Raw genomic sequence first — 15,546 nt, forward strand, 5'->3', positions numbered from 1 at the left:
TCTCTCATCTCTGTAGACAACCTGGGCCAGGCTCTCACCACTCTCAGTGTCAAACATTTCTCCCTTCTCTCCAGCCTGAATCTCCCTCTTTGAGTTCAAACTTCTGCCACAGCAGGCTCTGCTCCAAAGTCAGTCCCCAGCTTTCTGATTAGCCCCTGGAAGTCCTGCAAGGCCACTCTTGATCCCTCTCAGCTCAAGTCAAGATGGTGGGTTGGCAGCTGGTGCAGCTGAGCCTCTGGCTGGAGGCATCTCAGGATCTTTTCCGGCTGTATTGCTGTTTTGCTTTGGGCTCAGCTGGAGCTTGGTGCTTCCAAGACCAGCCCACAGATTTGCAAGTCTGATGGGCTTTCTGCCTGGCAGGTCTCAGCAGGGCCACAGGGAATGAAGTGAGAGTCCCGAGAAAGGATGTTTACAAATATCTGAAGGGTGAGTGCCAAGAAGGTGGTGCCAGTCCCTTTCTGACGGTGTCCTGTGATAGGACAAGGAGCAATGGATACAGACTGGACCACAGGAGGCTCTGCCCCAACATGAGGAGAAACTTCTTTGCAGAGAGGGTGCTGGAGCCCTGGAGAAGGCTGCCCAGAGAGGCTGTGGAGCTTTCTCCTCTGGAGACTTCCAAGTCCTGTATTTGTGTGTGACCTCTGCCCTAGGTGATCCTGCTCTTGGCAGGGGCAGTTGGACTCGGTGATCTCCAGAGGTCACTTCCAACCCCTACCATCTGTGATTCTAAGAGTTTGTCCCTCCACTCTTGCAGAGAGAGCCTCAGGGACAGTCCCCAGGCAGAAAGCCCACCGCCATAGCCCTGTGGCAGGGTGGTGGTGGTGGTCTCACTGCAGATCAGATCTTGTTGTCCAGAGGTCCAGAGGCAGCAGAGAGCTCAGGAGGCTTTGGACCAAACTGGTGTAACCAGGGAGGCAGAGAATGGGAAGTCTGGGGGATCTCAGCCACCACCTTTGTGCTTTGATTCCTCTGAAGCCCCCAAGACTTCCTGGGGATGTGCAGGCAGGTGCTGCTGGAAGCAGAGGAGCTGTAGGATGGAACAGTTTGGCCGAACTTTGAGCTCTCTGGAGCACAGTGGCTTTGTCTGGCTGCTACAAAGGCTGATTGTTCTGCTTAGGGGGAAGTTTGGCTCAGAAGGTGGGGAGCCAGGGAAAGGGACAACACTGTGAGAGGAAAAGAAAAGAAGGCTCTGGGGAGACCCTAGAGCAGCCTTCTGGTACCTGAAGGGGGCTACAGGAATGCTGGGGAGAGAGTTTTTACAAGGGGTTGTAGGGACAGGATGAGGGCCAATGGCTTTGAGCTGGAAGATTTAGACTGGAGAGAGGAAGAAATTCTTTCCAGTGAGGGTGGAGAGACACTGGAACAGGTTGCCCAGGGAGGTCATGGATGCCCCCTCCCTGTAGGTGTTCAAGGCCAGGTTGGATGAGGCCTTGAGCAACCTGGGCTAGTGGGAGGTGTCCCTGCCCATGGCAGGGGGCTTGGAACTGAATGATCTTCAAGGTCCCTTCAAACACAACCCATTCTGTGAAACTATGATTTCTGGGCGTGCCGCTCCTCTTCCTCCTGCTCAGCTCTGTTTACTGGTTGCTGATGTGGGAAGAAGCTGCAAATGAGCCAGAAGGACATGTTGTGGGGTTGGTCTGGGTTTTGGAAGGCTGCAAGGACAGATCTTTGAGGGAGGAAGTGAGCAGAGGACTCCAACTCCATCGTAAATGCAACGGATTTCCCTTTATCATTCTTCCTGAACGGTGTGTGGGAAGCAAACAGCCAGCCCAAGTTACTCACCAAGTTCTAGGGCAAGGCATTTCTGGCTGGTGCATCATCAACTGTGAATTTTCCCCCTCTCAAACCTGTTTGGTCAGCTACCTACGCTATTTTGTTCTCCTTCCCTGGTCCAGTGAGTTCTTTTATTTAAGCCATCCACTGCAAATAATCACACTCTAGGACCTTGTCTTGTTGGCTGAGCTCCTTGATTAGACTGTTTGCTTTTCTTGTGCTCCATTGGTGAATGACATGAGTCACAGGGTACAGCTGGTGTGTGGGGATTGGCTAACTGCTGTTTACAATTCAGATGTTCTCAGAACTTGAGCTAGCATGAAAAACTCTCCAAAATACAAAACCCCCCTCGCCCATGGGCTGTTTACCACATCAAAGAGGCTCAGCCCCTTCCAAGCTCAGGTTGAAACTCAAACAAAGAATCTTTCATTCAGAGCAGAAAGGCTGGGAAGAAGTCTTTGAAAGTTATTATTTTTCAGTCTTTCCCTAACGTGATGGGGGCCTTCAGGTTTCCACCAAGGACGGGATGTGCCTGTATTAAAATGCAGTTAGTGACCTCACTCCTGGTAGCATTTCCAGTAGGAGCAGGAGAAGAGAATGGCACCCAACTGGTCCCAGTATAACTGCTCTGAAAACACAAGAACCTGTCACTGCTCTGCCCTAGCGAGGCCACAGCTGGAATGCTGGGTCCAGTTCTGGGCTCCCCGGTTCCAGAGAGACAACAAATCACTGGAGGGAGTCCAGTGGAGGCTACAAAAATGCTGAGGGGGGCCTGGAGCATCTCTGTGAGGAGCAAAGGCTGAGAGCCCTGGGGCTGTTGAGCCTGGAGAAGAGCAACCTGAGAGGGGATCTGATCAGTGCTCAGCAAGAGATAAAGGGTGAAGGGCAAGAGGATGGGGCCCAGGGACAGGACAAGGGGCAACAGACACAAACTGGAACCCAGGAGGCTCCACCTGAACAGGAAGAGAAACTACTTTGGTGTGAGGGTGCTGGAGCCCTGGAGCAGGCTGCCCAGAGAGGTCTCCTCCTCTGGAGAACTTCCAAAGCCAGCTGGCCATTGTGATCCTGGGCAAGTTGCTGTGGGTGCCCCTGCCTGAGCAGGGGGTTGGTCTGGATGATCTCCAGAGGTGCCTTCCAACCCCACCCTGCTGGGATTCTGTGCTCTGTAGCTATCTGCTCACCAGGCAGTCCAGCCCAGCGTTTCAGTGCTGCCTGGCCAAAATTATCATTTCCCATTTTGCTGCTCCTCAAGGACAGTTGAGGGAGTTAAACCCAGGGCTGGCTGAGCATGTCCACATGCAAATCCTCCTTGCAGTGAGGAGGAGGTTTGAAGGTGTTCTCTAGAATGTGCTAATTACTCCATTTTGTTAAATTGAATGGAAAAATTGGAGCATCTCCCCTTCCCCAACTGATCCTTCAAAGATGGTGGTGGTTTAGAACATCAAGTTTCATTCTGGATCCACATCCACTGTGGATGCCCCCTCCCTGCAGGTCTTCAAGGCCAGCTTGGATAAGGGAGCAACCTGCTCTAGCTGAAGATGTTCTGGCCCACGGCAGGGGGTTGGAACTAGATGGTCTTGAGGGTCCCTTCCAGTCCAAACCATTCTGTGACGCTCTGATTCTGAGCAGTTTTCAGTGTTTTGTGCTCCTGGGCCATGCTTTTGGGAGCTCTCAAGTTCAGTAGCTTGGCTGTTTCACATCACCTCTGGGACATGATGAGTGCCACAGCCCTCGTGTTTCCCAGGGCTTGGCAAACCCCAGGCACCAAAATGCTCTGGCTGGAGCTTCTCCAGGGCTTGGTGCCTTGCCCACAGGACCTGTTGGTAGCCTGTTATCAGCCTGTGCCACAATCCTCTAATTACCAGCAATTAATTTTCATAGAGGGAAAATGTGGGTCCAAGGTGACAGGAATGGATCTCGAGGAGGCTTTTTGAGACTTTTCCTACCAGAAGGAGCCTCCTAACAGCGCAGAGGGTAGGGGATACCTGGATGTGTGGCGGGAGGGGCTGCTCCGAGGTCCCCGATTCTGGCAGGGTTGCCTTGGCCTTGTAGCGTGCAAGCTCGGAAGAAAGAAGTTGGCCCAAGGATCTCCTCGTTGAAAGGCAGTGTTTCCACCTGCCCTGGGGTTTGGTTTGTTTTGTTCTGCCAACTGGTTTGGCGAGGAAGTTGAGGGCCAGGAGGACTTTGGGATTTGCTGTCCGCGCGTGAAACCTGACCTGGTTTTTCCCAGACGTGCACGGGGGTGTCGGGTCTGCCCCGCGCCTCGGCCCGGGAAGAACGAGCTCTGGGGCCTGGTTTATGGCTTGCTGGATGCCAGGAGGACTCACAAGCCCCAGCAAGTAGCGTGATGACTCACGCTGCCTTTGTCAGACCCTGCCCTGGGAGCGCGCTGCTTCTGATCGGAGGGGATGAGTGTGAGCTTTCGGATGGCCTGAGTGAGGTGAATGAATCCCACCCCTCACCCAGCTGGCCAGGCTCCCTTTGAGCATCTCCCAGGGCATGCTTGGTTCAGGACCCACCGTGCAGATGCACAAGCACAGAGGAGCTGGAAGGTTGAAGGGCAAGCCCAGTGTCCTGTGGCTGTGCAAGAGGTGGATGAATTTGCCCAGATAATGCTCAGAAATGGGGGCATCCAAGAACCTCCATCTTCTCAGGCTCAGGGAAGAAGGTGTGCCAGAGCTGAGGCTGCCACCCAGAAGGAGAAATGGAGCTGCTTCTAGTTGCTGGTTACCAAGAGGGGCAGCATGGCTGTCCAAATTCAACTTTTGAAGTGGGAGAACACTTGAGCTCCTGCGTGCTTTGGCTGGGCCTGAAGTAGCTTCAAGCCTCCAGACCTCCAGGAGTTGCAACTATATTAGATCATTTCACCTTTCCAAATAAACCATCCCAATGGCTGCTCCAGCTCATGGCAAAAGTCTGCCCAGCTCAGCCTCCAACAGCAGTGCCCACTTAGCTTGCAGAAACCCTCCAGCTGGCTGTGATGGCCTTGACCCCAGCCTTTGCTGAGCAAGAGCAGCTCAGGAGTAGAAAGCTGTGTATGGAGGTAGGATTCTCTCCTCATGTCCTCCCCACCCACACTTTAGGAAAGGCCAGGGCAGAACGGGGAACAATGGGTGGGGAGAGATGGTTGTCCTCATTTCCCCATCTGCTTTTGGGCTCCATCCAGTGCTGAGGTTGTCCTTGGCAGTTTTACAAAGGGGGAAACCAGTGTGGGAGCTACTGTGATACCGACCTGGGACCCACCACCTTCATGTAGACCTGCCTAAAGCCAGGTGGGCTGAATGGTCACTGTTCAGCAAGGCCTAGAGATGGTGCAGCTGGGCCAGAGCCTCCTCCCAGCTCTGCATCTCCAAGGTCTCCCCTACTGGTTTTCAGTCTGTTTATGGCTTTAATTTTGAAAGGTTCCTGCTGGATCCATTGGAGCCTGGCTGTGCCAAATTGCTCCTCTTCCAGGCACTTGACCTTGGAGTTGGCTTTTCCTGGTCTCTTTGGCCTTTGGGATTGCTGACTGTGGTGGCATGACTTGTGTGATAACAGCCCAGGGAGATTGCCTTTGAGTGAGCCTTTATCAGTTGCCTGAGGAAAGGAATAGCAAACAGAGTCAGCAAGTCTGCTGGAAATGTTGCTGCCTGCTGGCTCAGCCAGAGGCCAGCCAACTTCCCAGCTGCCCACATCTGCCTTGGTGGTGCCTCTTGGCCTCCAGGCAATTCCTTGTTTCTGGAGAGGTGATAACTACCTTCCAGAACGAGAGGACCAGCACCAGAATGAGAGGACACAGTCTGAAGCTGCACCAGGGGAGGTTTAGGCTGGAGGTGAGGAGAAAGTTCTTCCCAGAGAGAGTTGTTAGCCATTGGAATGTGCTGCCCAGGGAGGTGGTGGAGTCATCATCCCTGGAGGTGTTCAAGAGGGGCTTGGATGTGGCACTTGGTGCCATGGTTTAGTAGTCATGAGGTGTTGGGTGACAGCTTGGACTTGATGATCTTTAAGGTCTTTTCTAACTTTGTTGATTCTATGATACCTTGGGGAGTTCAAACACCAGGTCAGAGAAAAGCCTCCCAGAATAACCCTGCTAATAACTCAAGCTGGGGGAGCTGGGTCTGTTCAGCCTGGAGAAGGCTCTGGGGAGACCTTAAAGTTGTGTTTCAATATCTGAAGGTGACCTACAGGAAGGCTGGGGAGGGAGTGTTTAGATGGGCCTGTGGTGATAGGACAGGTGGCAGTGGTTTGAAACTAGAGCAGGGTTGATTGAGGTTGGACATTAGGAGGAAGCTCTTCACAACGAGAGTGGCGAAACACTGCAACAGGTTGCCCAGAGATGAGATTGAAGCCCTGTCCCTGGAGACATTCAAGGTCAAACTTGATGGGGCCCTGCACACCCTGATCTAGTTGGAGATGCCCCTGCTGATTGCAGGGGGGTTGGACAAGATGGCTTTAGAGGGTCCCTTCCCACCCAATGCACTCTGAGTCTGTGAACCCTTCAGAACTGCCTGTCTTTGCTCTGGAGCCATCCATGAGCTCCCAGCAGCAACCTGGAGGAAGGTTTCTTTGTCCTGCTCTTGTAGGTGATAAGGTGTGACAGGGCCAGGGAGCTGGAGTCACCTTCTGTGGAGGTGTTCAAGAAATGTGTGAACATGGCATGTTGGCACAGGGTTTAATGGCCATGGTGGTGGTGGGTTGACGGTTGGACTCAATCTTAGAGGCCTTTTCCAACCACAACAATGTGATGATTCTATGACAGCTTCAAGGTGGAAAGCTGGGTGGGATGGATTGCCCTCTGGCAGTCTTCCCCATGCACAGAGACTCAACTTAGATGCCTACTTTACAGGTGGCCAAGATGAGTCTTGCCCCACTGGATGTAACACAGACCCAGCTGAATGCTTTGAGGGCAGCACAAGTTTCCTGGTGCTGCTCCTAACCTCTGTGAGATAGATGAAGCAGAGCAGCCCATCCGGGGGCTTCTGCAGCCCACCTAAGCACAGAGGTTGGTCCTGCTGCCCGTGAGGGTGCTCTGTGATTTCCAGCAGCTGAATGTCTGTGTGTGTGCACTTGAAGAGTCCTGGGGCTTTCTTTGCTAATCCCATTTTGTGGAGAGTTCCAGAAGACTGGAGGAACAAACAGAAAATAACGTTGATCGAGGTCAATATCAAACCCAAATGATCAGAGAAACAAATATTTACTCGGGTCAATATTTAACCAGGAGACAATAAATGCTGATATTGAACCAAATCTGGATATAAACACAGGCTATTTATAATGTGGGCCTCTGAAGGGGCACTGCCAGGGACTTGCCATGGCTCTTGATTGATGATTGTCCTCTCCATTGTTTGCTGATTCCCTTGGAAGCTGGAGTTTTGTGCAGGTGCATCTATGAGAAAGAGGCTGTGCTACGTCATCCCAGGGCCTGGCTCACAGGCTCAACTCTTGTCCCACAGCATGCCTGTGCCTCCCTCACCCCAAAGAGGGACCTCAGCTGCTGTCCCACGCATGCCTGTGCCTCCCTCACCCCAAAGAGGGACCTCAGCTGCTGTCCCACGCATGCCTGTGCCTCCCTCACCCCAAAGAGAGACTGCAACTGTTGTCCCACACATGCCTGTGCTTCCCTCACCCTAAAAAGGGACCTCCCCACCTTGCACCTGGAGTGTGTACCTCATCCCTCATAGAATCTAGAATTGTTTTGGTTAGAAAAGACCTCTGAGATGATTGAGTCCAGCCATCAACCTCACACCACTGTGGCCACTGAGCCATGCCTGAGGGTTGTGCTGCTGGCTGGCTTGCATGGCTGAAGCTGGCATCTTCATAGAATCATTGAGTTGTTTTGGTTGCAAGAGACCTTCTGGATCACAGAGTCCAATGATGAACCCAGCATTGCTAGGTCACCACCAAAGCACATCCCTCAGCATTGCATCACCATGGCTCTGAAACCCCTCAGAGACGAGCACTCCACCACTGTCCTAAGCAGCCTGGGACAGGTCTGGGCAACCCTCAAGGGGAAAAACTGTTCCTCGTGTCCAACCTAAACCTCCTGGTGTGACTTGAGGCTGTTTCCTTAAGTTCAGCCCCTTTGCTTGCACCCCTTGCCCAAAAGCTCTTGGTGTCACCCCTATGAGGAGCAAAGGCTGAGAGTCCTGGGGCTGTTGAGCCTGGAGAAGAGCAGCCCCAGAGGGGATCTGATCAATGCTCAGCAAGAGCTAAAGGACCTGTGGGGGGCAAGAGGATGGGGCCAGGCTCTTCTCAGTGGTGCCCAGTGACAGGACAAGGAGCAAGGGTCACACACTGGGACCCAGAAAGTTTCATCTGATGATGAGAAACCTTTTTGCTGTGAGGGTGCTGGAGCCCTGGAGCAGGCTGCCCAGAGAGGTTGTGGAGTCTGCTTTTCTGGAGAGCTTCCAACCCCCCTGGCCATTGTGATCCTGAGCAAGCTGCTGTGAGTGTCCTTGCTTGAGCAGGGGGGTTGGACTGGATGATCTCCAGAGGTCCCTTCCAACCCTCACCATGCTGGGGTTCTATGATCGGTGACCAAGATGGGGCTGGCTGCGAGCAAGAGCTGAGACAGTGCTGGAAAGCAGCGGCAGCACTGCCGAGCAGGATGGGCTGGCTGCAACCAGGCAGGGGCTAGCGCAGGGCTGGACGCTGCCAAGGACCTCCTTCCCCCCTCCCCTTCCCGAGCTCTCTCCTCCCCCAGCCTCTCCTCCTGCCAGCTTTATGAGCTCGTTGCCTGTTTAGCAAACATTGATTTGTCTCCGTGTTTTCTGCTGCTGCCCGTGTGGTGACAACAGCTGATGTTTCTATGGTGGTTTGTTATTTATCAACCTCAGATTAGAAAGCATTTAATCACGGGGGAGACGTGTCCCACCTCCTGCCTCGACAGCCTGCGGTGCCTGGAGCTCTCCTAACCGTGGCCATGGCTAATTGTTGGCAAAGGGGCATGGTTGACTCAAGTGCTGGGGGTTTTCCCCCCCTTCTGTCCTCCTAAGAAATGTTTGCCTTGGCCTCTGTGTTTGTTGATTGATGTCCTGATAGCAGCTCACCCCGCCTTTGACAATGTCTGAAGGAGGGGTTGAGGTTCCTGCAGGATGCATGAAAGTTGGCCAGATGGTAGAGGTGTAAGGGGAGAGTCATGCCAGCAGCTATTAGCCACAGGAGAAGCCACAGTGCAGGAAGCTGGAGAAAGCTCAGAGCAGACTTTCTCACACTCCACAACTCCCTGAAAGGGGGTTGCAGCCAGGTGGGGGTTGGCCTCTCAAGGGACAAGTGATAGGACAATAGGGAATGGCCTCAACAGTGAGGGGCTGGAACAGGTTCAGAGAAGAGCAAAGAAGCTGGGGAAGGGTCTGGAGCACAGGGCTGGTGAGGAGCAGCTGAGGGAGCTGGGCTTGTTCAGCCCAGAGAAAAGGAGGCTGAGGGGAGAACACCTGGCTCTCTACAGCTCCCTGCAAGGAGGCTGGAGTGAGGTGGGAGCTGGTCACTTCTCCCAAGGGACAAGTGACAGTACAAGAGGAAATGGTCTCAGGCTATGCCAGGGGAGGTTTAGGTTGGACAGGAGGAGCAATTTCTTTCTCTTGAGGGCTCTCAAAGTCTGGCCCAGGCTGCCCAGGGCACTGGTGGATTTCTCATCCTTGGAGGGGTTTCAAAGCTGTGGCTTTGTGCTGAGGGGCAGTGCTGGGATAACAGCTAGACTTGATCTCAGAGGTCTCTTCTCACCAAGATGGTTCTAGGCAGGGCTCCATTGTCCACTGTCTTCACCAGCAAGACACAAGCTCTCAGAGTTTGGTTTTCTTGATCTCACAGTGCTGGCTGCTTCTTGCAGAGGCTGCTGAGGTCATCTTGTCTTCCAGGGAATTTTGCTTGCCTGATCCCAGGTTTGAATGTGCCCTGGTCCTACTGGTCCAGTAACCTTACCTGTAAAGGCTAAATGCTAAAGCCCTTTCCTTTTCTTCCTTGGGTTTTGGGTTTGGTTGGTGTTGTGGGTTTAGGTTTTTGTTGTTGTTGTTTGTCTTCCTTTTCTCTGACAAGTCAGAAGGATCCTTCTCTGTGGTCAGAAGTAGATCTTATGACCTTGAGGGGAGTTCAGAGCTGTTCATACTGGCTTTCTCTTCTTGGCCAAACCCAGGATCCCAGTTTAAACACTCCTAAACTCCTGGAAGTTTGGTCCATCTGTACTTTGCCTGGATTTCCCCTTTGCTCACTTTTTGCACAAGCTATTGACCTATGACGATTCCTGGAGCCCTTGCAGATGAGGTGGGTGGAGTTTGGGGCACATCCACCTTCAGACCTTGTATCTCACCCTCATCTCCATTCACTGCAATGATGGCATTGCTAATGCCTACAGGGGAAACTGGGCCACTAAAGACCTGGTGGCTCTTGAGGTAGAAAGCCCTGGAAGCTTTCTCCATCCAGTCATGGTGGCTATCTCTTGCAGTATTGAGATGAGCTGAGCTCCCTGGCTATGAGAAAATGGTTAAGAAAATGGTTAATACCCTGCCTGTGGCTGGCAGACAGGAGGAAGGGATGGGCTGATCTTCCAGGTCATGTGTCCTCAGCTGCCCTCTCCCAGAGCCGCCCCAGGCAGGGCTGCAGCCTGCTGCCAGGACTTGCTTGGGGTTGGCCAAGGAGTCTGCAGAGATGAGTGTTTACAAGGCTTACTCCTGGCTGGGTTCTTGTCCTCAATAGCCTCCTTTGTATTTGTGTTGCATCCAGGCATGGGGCATCTCCCACCTCTCTGGGCAACCTGGGCCAGGCTCTCACCATCCTCACTGTCAAACATTTCTCCCTTCTCTGCAGCCTGAATCTCCCTCTTTGAGTTCAAACCATCACCTGCCACAACAGCTGGTTCTAGGCTGGGAGTGCACAGTGCTGGCTCATGTTCAGCTTTTCACCCCCCAGCACCCCAAGTCCTTCTCCACATCACTGCCCTCTACCCCTTCATCTGCAGTCTGGATTGACACTGGAGGTTGCCCTGACCCAAGGGGCAGGACCTTGCCCTTGGCCTGGTTGATCCTCATGAGGTTCACACACATGGGTGGTTTCTGCCTGGTTTGGGAGCCTATGGGGCTTGGTGGTGTTCCCCTGTCTCCCACCATACTAGGGGCTCGTGCCTGGGACAAACATGGCCCCACTTTGGGGCTGCCTCCACCCACTGCAGGGGATGTCCCAGAGGCAGGAGGTCACTCTGGTCTCATGCTGCTCCTCACCCCATGGTAACCACCACCTGCTACCATGCTGGAGGTGATGCTGGTGGCAGTGTCCGGGGACATGCCTGCTGATGGGTTCTTGTGAGACCATGGATGCTGTGTGGGGCTGGGGAGATGGTGGGTGAGGTCATCCATGGCCCAGGGGTTGGCTGGGAAGGACTGTGGGGGGGATGGTGGCTGCCCCACTAACCCTGCCCTGTCTGCCCCACAGCTGCACCCCATGAGGATGGAACCGCGGATGCCGCCGCTCATTCTTGAGGTGACTCTCTTCCTCATCCCTCCCTCTGCATGCTCCTGTCCCTGTGGTGAGAGGTACTGCTAAAGCCCTGAAGAGATGGAGCTGGGACTTGCCCCCAGCCTAGCCAGCCCCACTGCAGGTCCACTGGCCCTCGTGGTGGTATCTGTGCTCCCTCCTTCCAACCCCACAGTGCTCCTCCTGCTCATGGTGTCTCCATCAGTGCAAGTCACCCAGGTGCCTCCATAGCCATCTCCTTCATGGCTTGTGTGTCTCCATCAATTGTTCAGCCTAGAGAAAAGAAGGTTCCAGGGAGAACTTACTGAAATGTGTAGACATAGCACTTTAGGACATGTTTTAAGGGCGGTGGTCTTAGGCTGACAGTTGGACTTGATAATCTTATAAGTCTTTTCCAACCAAAACTTTGATTCTATTGTGGTCTTCCAGAACTTCAAGGGGCTGACCAGAAAGCTGGGGACAGACTTTCTAGCAGGGCCTGCTGTCACATGACAAGGAGTGGTGGTTTGAAGTAAAAGAGGGAGATTTAGGCCAGAGAGGAGGAAGAAATGTTTGACACTGCCCTCAGTCGTTTCAGGCTTCCCAGAGAGCTGGGAGATGCCCCATCCCTGGAACTACTGCAGGTCTGGTTGGTTGTGGCTCTGGTTGCAGGGGGTTGGACTGGATGGGCTTCAAAGGGCTTTTCCAACCCAAACCATTCTATGATTCTAATTGGATCCCCACCATTACCTGAATCTCCAGCAACTGTCAAGGGAGCCATGAGTGGCAGCCAGATAGAGACACCTGCAGTCAGGACACCTGAGTTGGGTCCCACACAGACATGTCAGTTCTGGTCAGCCCAGGTGTGCTGACCATGGGCCAAGGAGCTGGTGTTGGGTCAAGCATTGGCTGAGAAGTGCTTAGGGAAATGGTTTGGGTCCCTCAGTTCAAGAAAGATGTTGAGTTGCTTGAATGTGTCCAGAGAAGGGCAAGAAAGCTGGTGTGAGGGGTCTGGAACACAGCCCTATGAGCAGAGGCCGAGAGAGCTGGGGTTGCTTAGCCTGGAGAAGAGGAGGCACAGGGGAGACCTTCTTGCTCTCTACAACTCCCTGAAGGGAGGTTGTAGCCAGGTGGGGGTTGGTCTCTTCTCCCAGGCAACCAGCACCAGAACAAGAGGACACAGTCACAAGCTGCACCAGGGGAGGTTTAGGCTGGATGTTAGGAAGAAGCTCTCCACAGAAAGAGAGATTGGCCACTGGAATGGGCTGCCCAGGGAGGTGGTGGAGCCACCATCCCTGGAGGTGTTTAAAAAGAGACTGTATGAGGCACTTGGTGCCATGGTTTAGCTGATTAGATGATGCTGGGTGATAGGTTGGACTTGATGATCTCTGAGGTCTTTTCCAACCTGGCTAATTCTGCATTAGGTGCCAACACCCGGCGTGAGCAGTGCTGGAGCAGAGTAGGGTTGCTAAGCATTTCTGGGCCACAAACAGAATGCCCCTTCCTCCCTCTTGGAGGGACAGTGTGTGTGGTGGGGGGTCGTCAGGGTGACGTGGGGATGTGTGACACGGTCAGCGTGTCACAGAAGCCTGGATTCCAGCGGGATGGGGCCCTCGTCGCCCTGCTCCTGCACACCCCAGTGTGGCTGCAGCTATGGCCAGGACTGCTGTCCATCCCTTTCGGGTGAGAGCCCACCGCCCTCGCTCTGCTGACCAGCTGCCTCCCGCCGTCCCCACTGCTCAGAACCATGAGGCTGCTCAGAATCACAAGTGGATTCGTCAGGCTTTAATGGTCTGGCAGGAAGAAGACTTTGCCCTGCAGGTAGGGGTGGTGAGGAGAGAGAGAAGGAGGCTGGGAGACACCAAACATGGGGACAGGCAGCAGAGAAGGGGACCCTGGCTTAGAATCCAAGTTTTGCATCTGAAATTTCTGGATCTGAATTTAGGGTCTCCATGCCTTTCTACCTTTAATACAGATAGATATCAGAGAGAAATTATTTACAGCCAGGGTGGTGAGACACTGGAACAGGTTGCCCAGGGAGGTTGTAGATGCCTTCTCCCTGGAGGTGTTCAAAGCCAGGCTGGATGAGGCCTTGAGCAACCTGGGCTAGCGGAAAGCCTGTGGGAGGGGGTTGGAACTAGGTGATCTTTGAGGTCCCTTCCAACCTGAGCCATTCTTATGAGTCATGTACCTGCCTGGTCACCTGACAGAGAAGGACCCACTGGAGTTGTGTGTTGGGCTGAGACCTTCCCCTGGGAACTGAAGGTGAGAAAGTGAAATGCCAGAGATAAGGGAAGTGTAGAAGTAAAAGTTATCCAGCACCTTCCCCCTGCCCCCACTCCTGGCAAGTGGGACCTTTCACTGCTCAGGTATGTGTGGCATTTGGGGCCTCTGGTACTGCCTAGAGCAAGCTGACTCCCAAGGGTAGCAGCAGTGTGCCAGTGTGGGTACGAAGGGCTCAGCTCCGAAGCTTTGGCATGGTTCCTCCATGGGCAGAAAGCCAAGATGGACACTGCTGAGGGGAACTTCAGAATGGTTTTGGTTGGAAAAGGCCTTTAAGATCATTGATCCCAGCCATTCTCTAGCTCTACCAACTGCTAACCCATGTCACTCAGCATCACATCTCTGTGTCTTTTAAACCCCTTCAGGGATAGGGATACAACCAGCTCCCTGGGGAGCCTGGCCCAGTGTTTGAGAACCCTTTCAGTGAAGAAGTTTCTTCTAAATGTCCAACCTAAACCTCCCCTGGTGCAATTTGAGGCCATTTCCTCTTGCCCTATCACTTTTTTAAAGTGGGAAGAGACCAGCCCCACCTGGTTCCAGCCTACTTTCAGGGAGTTGTAGAGAGCCAGAAGGTCCCCCTGGAGCTTCCTCTCCTCCAGGCTGAACAACCCCAGGTCCCTCAGCTGCTCCTCACAAGGATGGAGGAAGGAGAAAATTCTAAGTGTGTACCAGTCTGCAAGAACTGAGTTGAGGGTCTCTGGTTCTCTCCCGTCTTCTGCTGATGCCTCAGCTTCAGGGTGTGCCTGAGGAAGGCTTTCCTCACTGGAGCAGGGTGGAGGGGATGTGTGCTGCCGTGAGCAGAGGTGGTTGGTTGAGGATGTGACACAAAGCGAGCTTGTAGTGCCAGCATGTGGCTTCCTTTCACGAGGGCAGGGACTTTGCAGGACCTACACGTTCAGTGAGGACAAAGAGGGTGGAGGGCACACCAGGGGAGTCCCTGTGCTGTGTAGCACTTCCCAGGCCAGCTGCTCTGGGCTTGTAGCCGTGTAGGAGAGGTGTATTTGTGGCACATCCCCGTGCTTGGGAGGGAGCCAGCTTACCCATGCGTTGCCCTTATGGCTTGCAGAGGTGCAAAGGTTCTCTGAATTAGCTGGAAGCATAGGTGATAGGGTTTCGCTGGGAAGGGCCAGGAAGTCTCTTGGGCCCTGGCCAGCTTTGTTAAGAGCAATGAAGTTGCAGCAGGGATGACTTTGGCCCCGTTGCACTCCAGTGACATAGTTCAGAGCTGTAAAAGCCTGGGCTGAAGCGTGCAGGGTGTGGGCTGAAATCAGCTTGCTCTCCTCCAGCGGGCTGGAGGCTCTGCCAGGGAAACCTTGGTGGTTTTGCCAGCTCCTCTACATATGAATGAGGCTATAAGGGCTTTGCAATGAGCTTGACACATGGATAACCACATAATTAAAGGCTGTAGCTTTCTGGAAGAACATTAGTGCTGGTATCTTTAACCACAGAGAGCAGAACTTGAGTCATCAAATGCCAGGGGATGAATTTCCTAGCGGATTGCTCCACCGGGTTGCCGAATTTTTGGGCCTGGATCCAGTGGGATGAACCAGGAGGGGAAGAGAAACCTGCCAAGTGGTGACTGTCTGAGCTAGAGGTCCTGTTAGCTTGGAGGACCCAGGCTTGTACAAACAGCTCTACAAAACTAGAATCGAACCAAAGGGCAGGTAAGGGCTGAGTCACTTGACCAAGTCAAGACAGTGGCTGGCCTGGCAGTTTCCATTTTAGGCTCCCAGATCACTGAATCAGTGGCCACAACCCCTAGATTTCTAGGCCTGAACCCAAATGATTCTCAGTGAATTAAAGACATCATCCTCGACTGTTCTCAGTTAATGAAAGGGTGAAATGCAGGACAGCTTAGCCTGTTGAGTTCAAAGCATGCCTAAGATGGGCTTCACATCCAGCGTGGCCCAAGCATGAGGCCAGCTGGAACAGAGCTGCTGATTTCATCCCACTTCTAGCATTAAACTCTCTTGTCTGTGACCAAAGCTTTGTACCCAAAGCTTGGCTCTTCTTCACCAGGCTGTGTTTCTCTCCTGACTGCCTCCTGCGCCCGGCTCACCCTCT

The 15,546-nt window shown here is 53.4% G+C and overlaps 2 protein-coding genes across 2 annotated transcripts in view; both read left to right on the forward strand.

Moving 5' to 3' along the window:
- The window catches only part of NSDHL (NAD(P) dependent steroid dehydrogenase-like), a 277,264-nt gene that overhangs the window by 53,612 nt on the left and 208,106 nt on the right, over window positions 1–15,546 (forward strand). The window lies entirely within an intron of this gene.
- The window catches only part of LOC104297830 (Krueppel-like factor 5), a 32,210-nt gene that overhangs the window by 5,652 nt on the left and 11,012 nt on the right, over window positions 1–15,546 (forward strand). Inside the window, exon 2 of the mRNA XM_054169497.1 lies at window positions 11,179–11,226. Coding sequence (XP_054025472.1) covers window positions 11,179–11,226 — 48 coding nt within the window. The remainder of the gene's footprint in view (window positions 1–11,178; window positions 11,227–15,546) is intronic.

The sequence above is a fragment of the Dryobates pubescens genome, chromosome 18 (assembly GCF_014839835.1).
Source record: "Dryobates pubescens isolate bDryPub1 chromosome 18, bDryPub1.pri, whole genome shotgun sequence".
NCBI lineage: Eukaryota > Metazoa > Chordata > Aves > Piciformes > Picidae > Dryobates > Dryobates pubescens.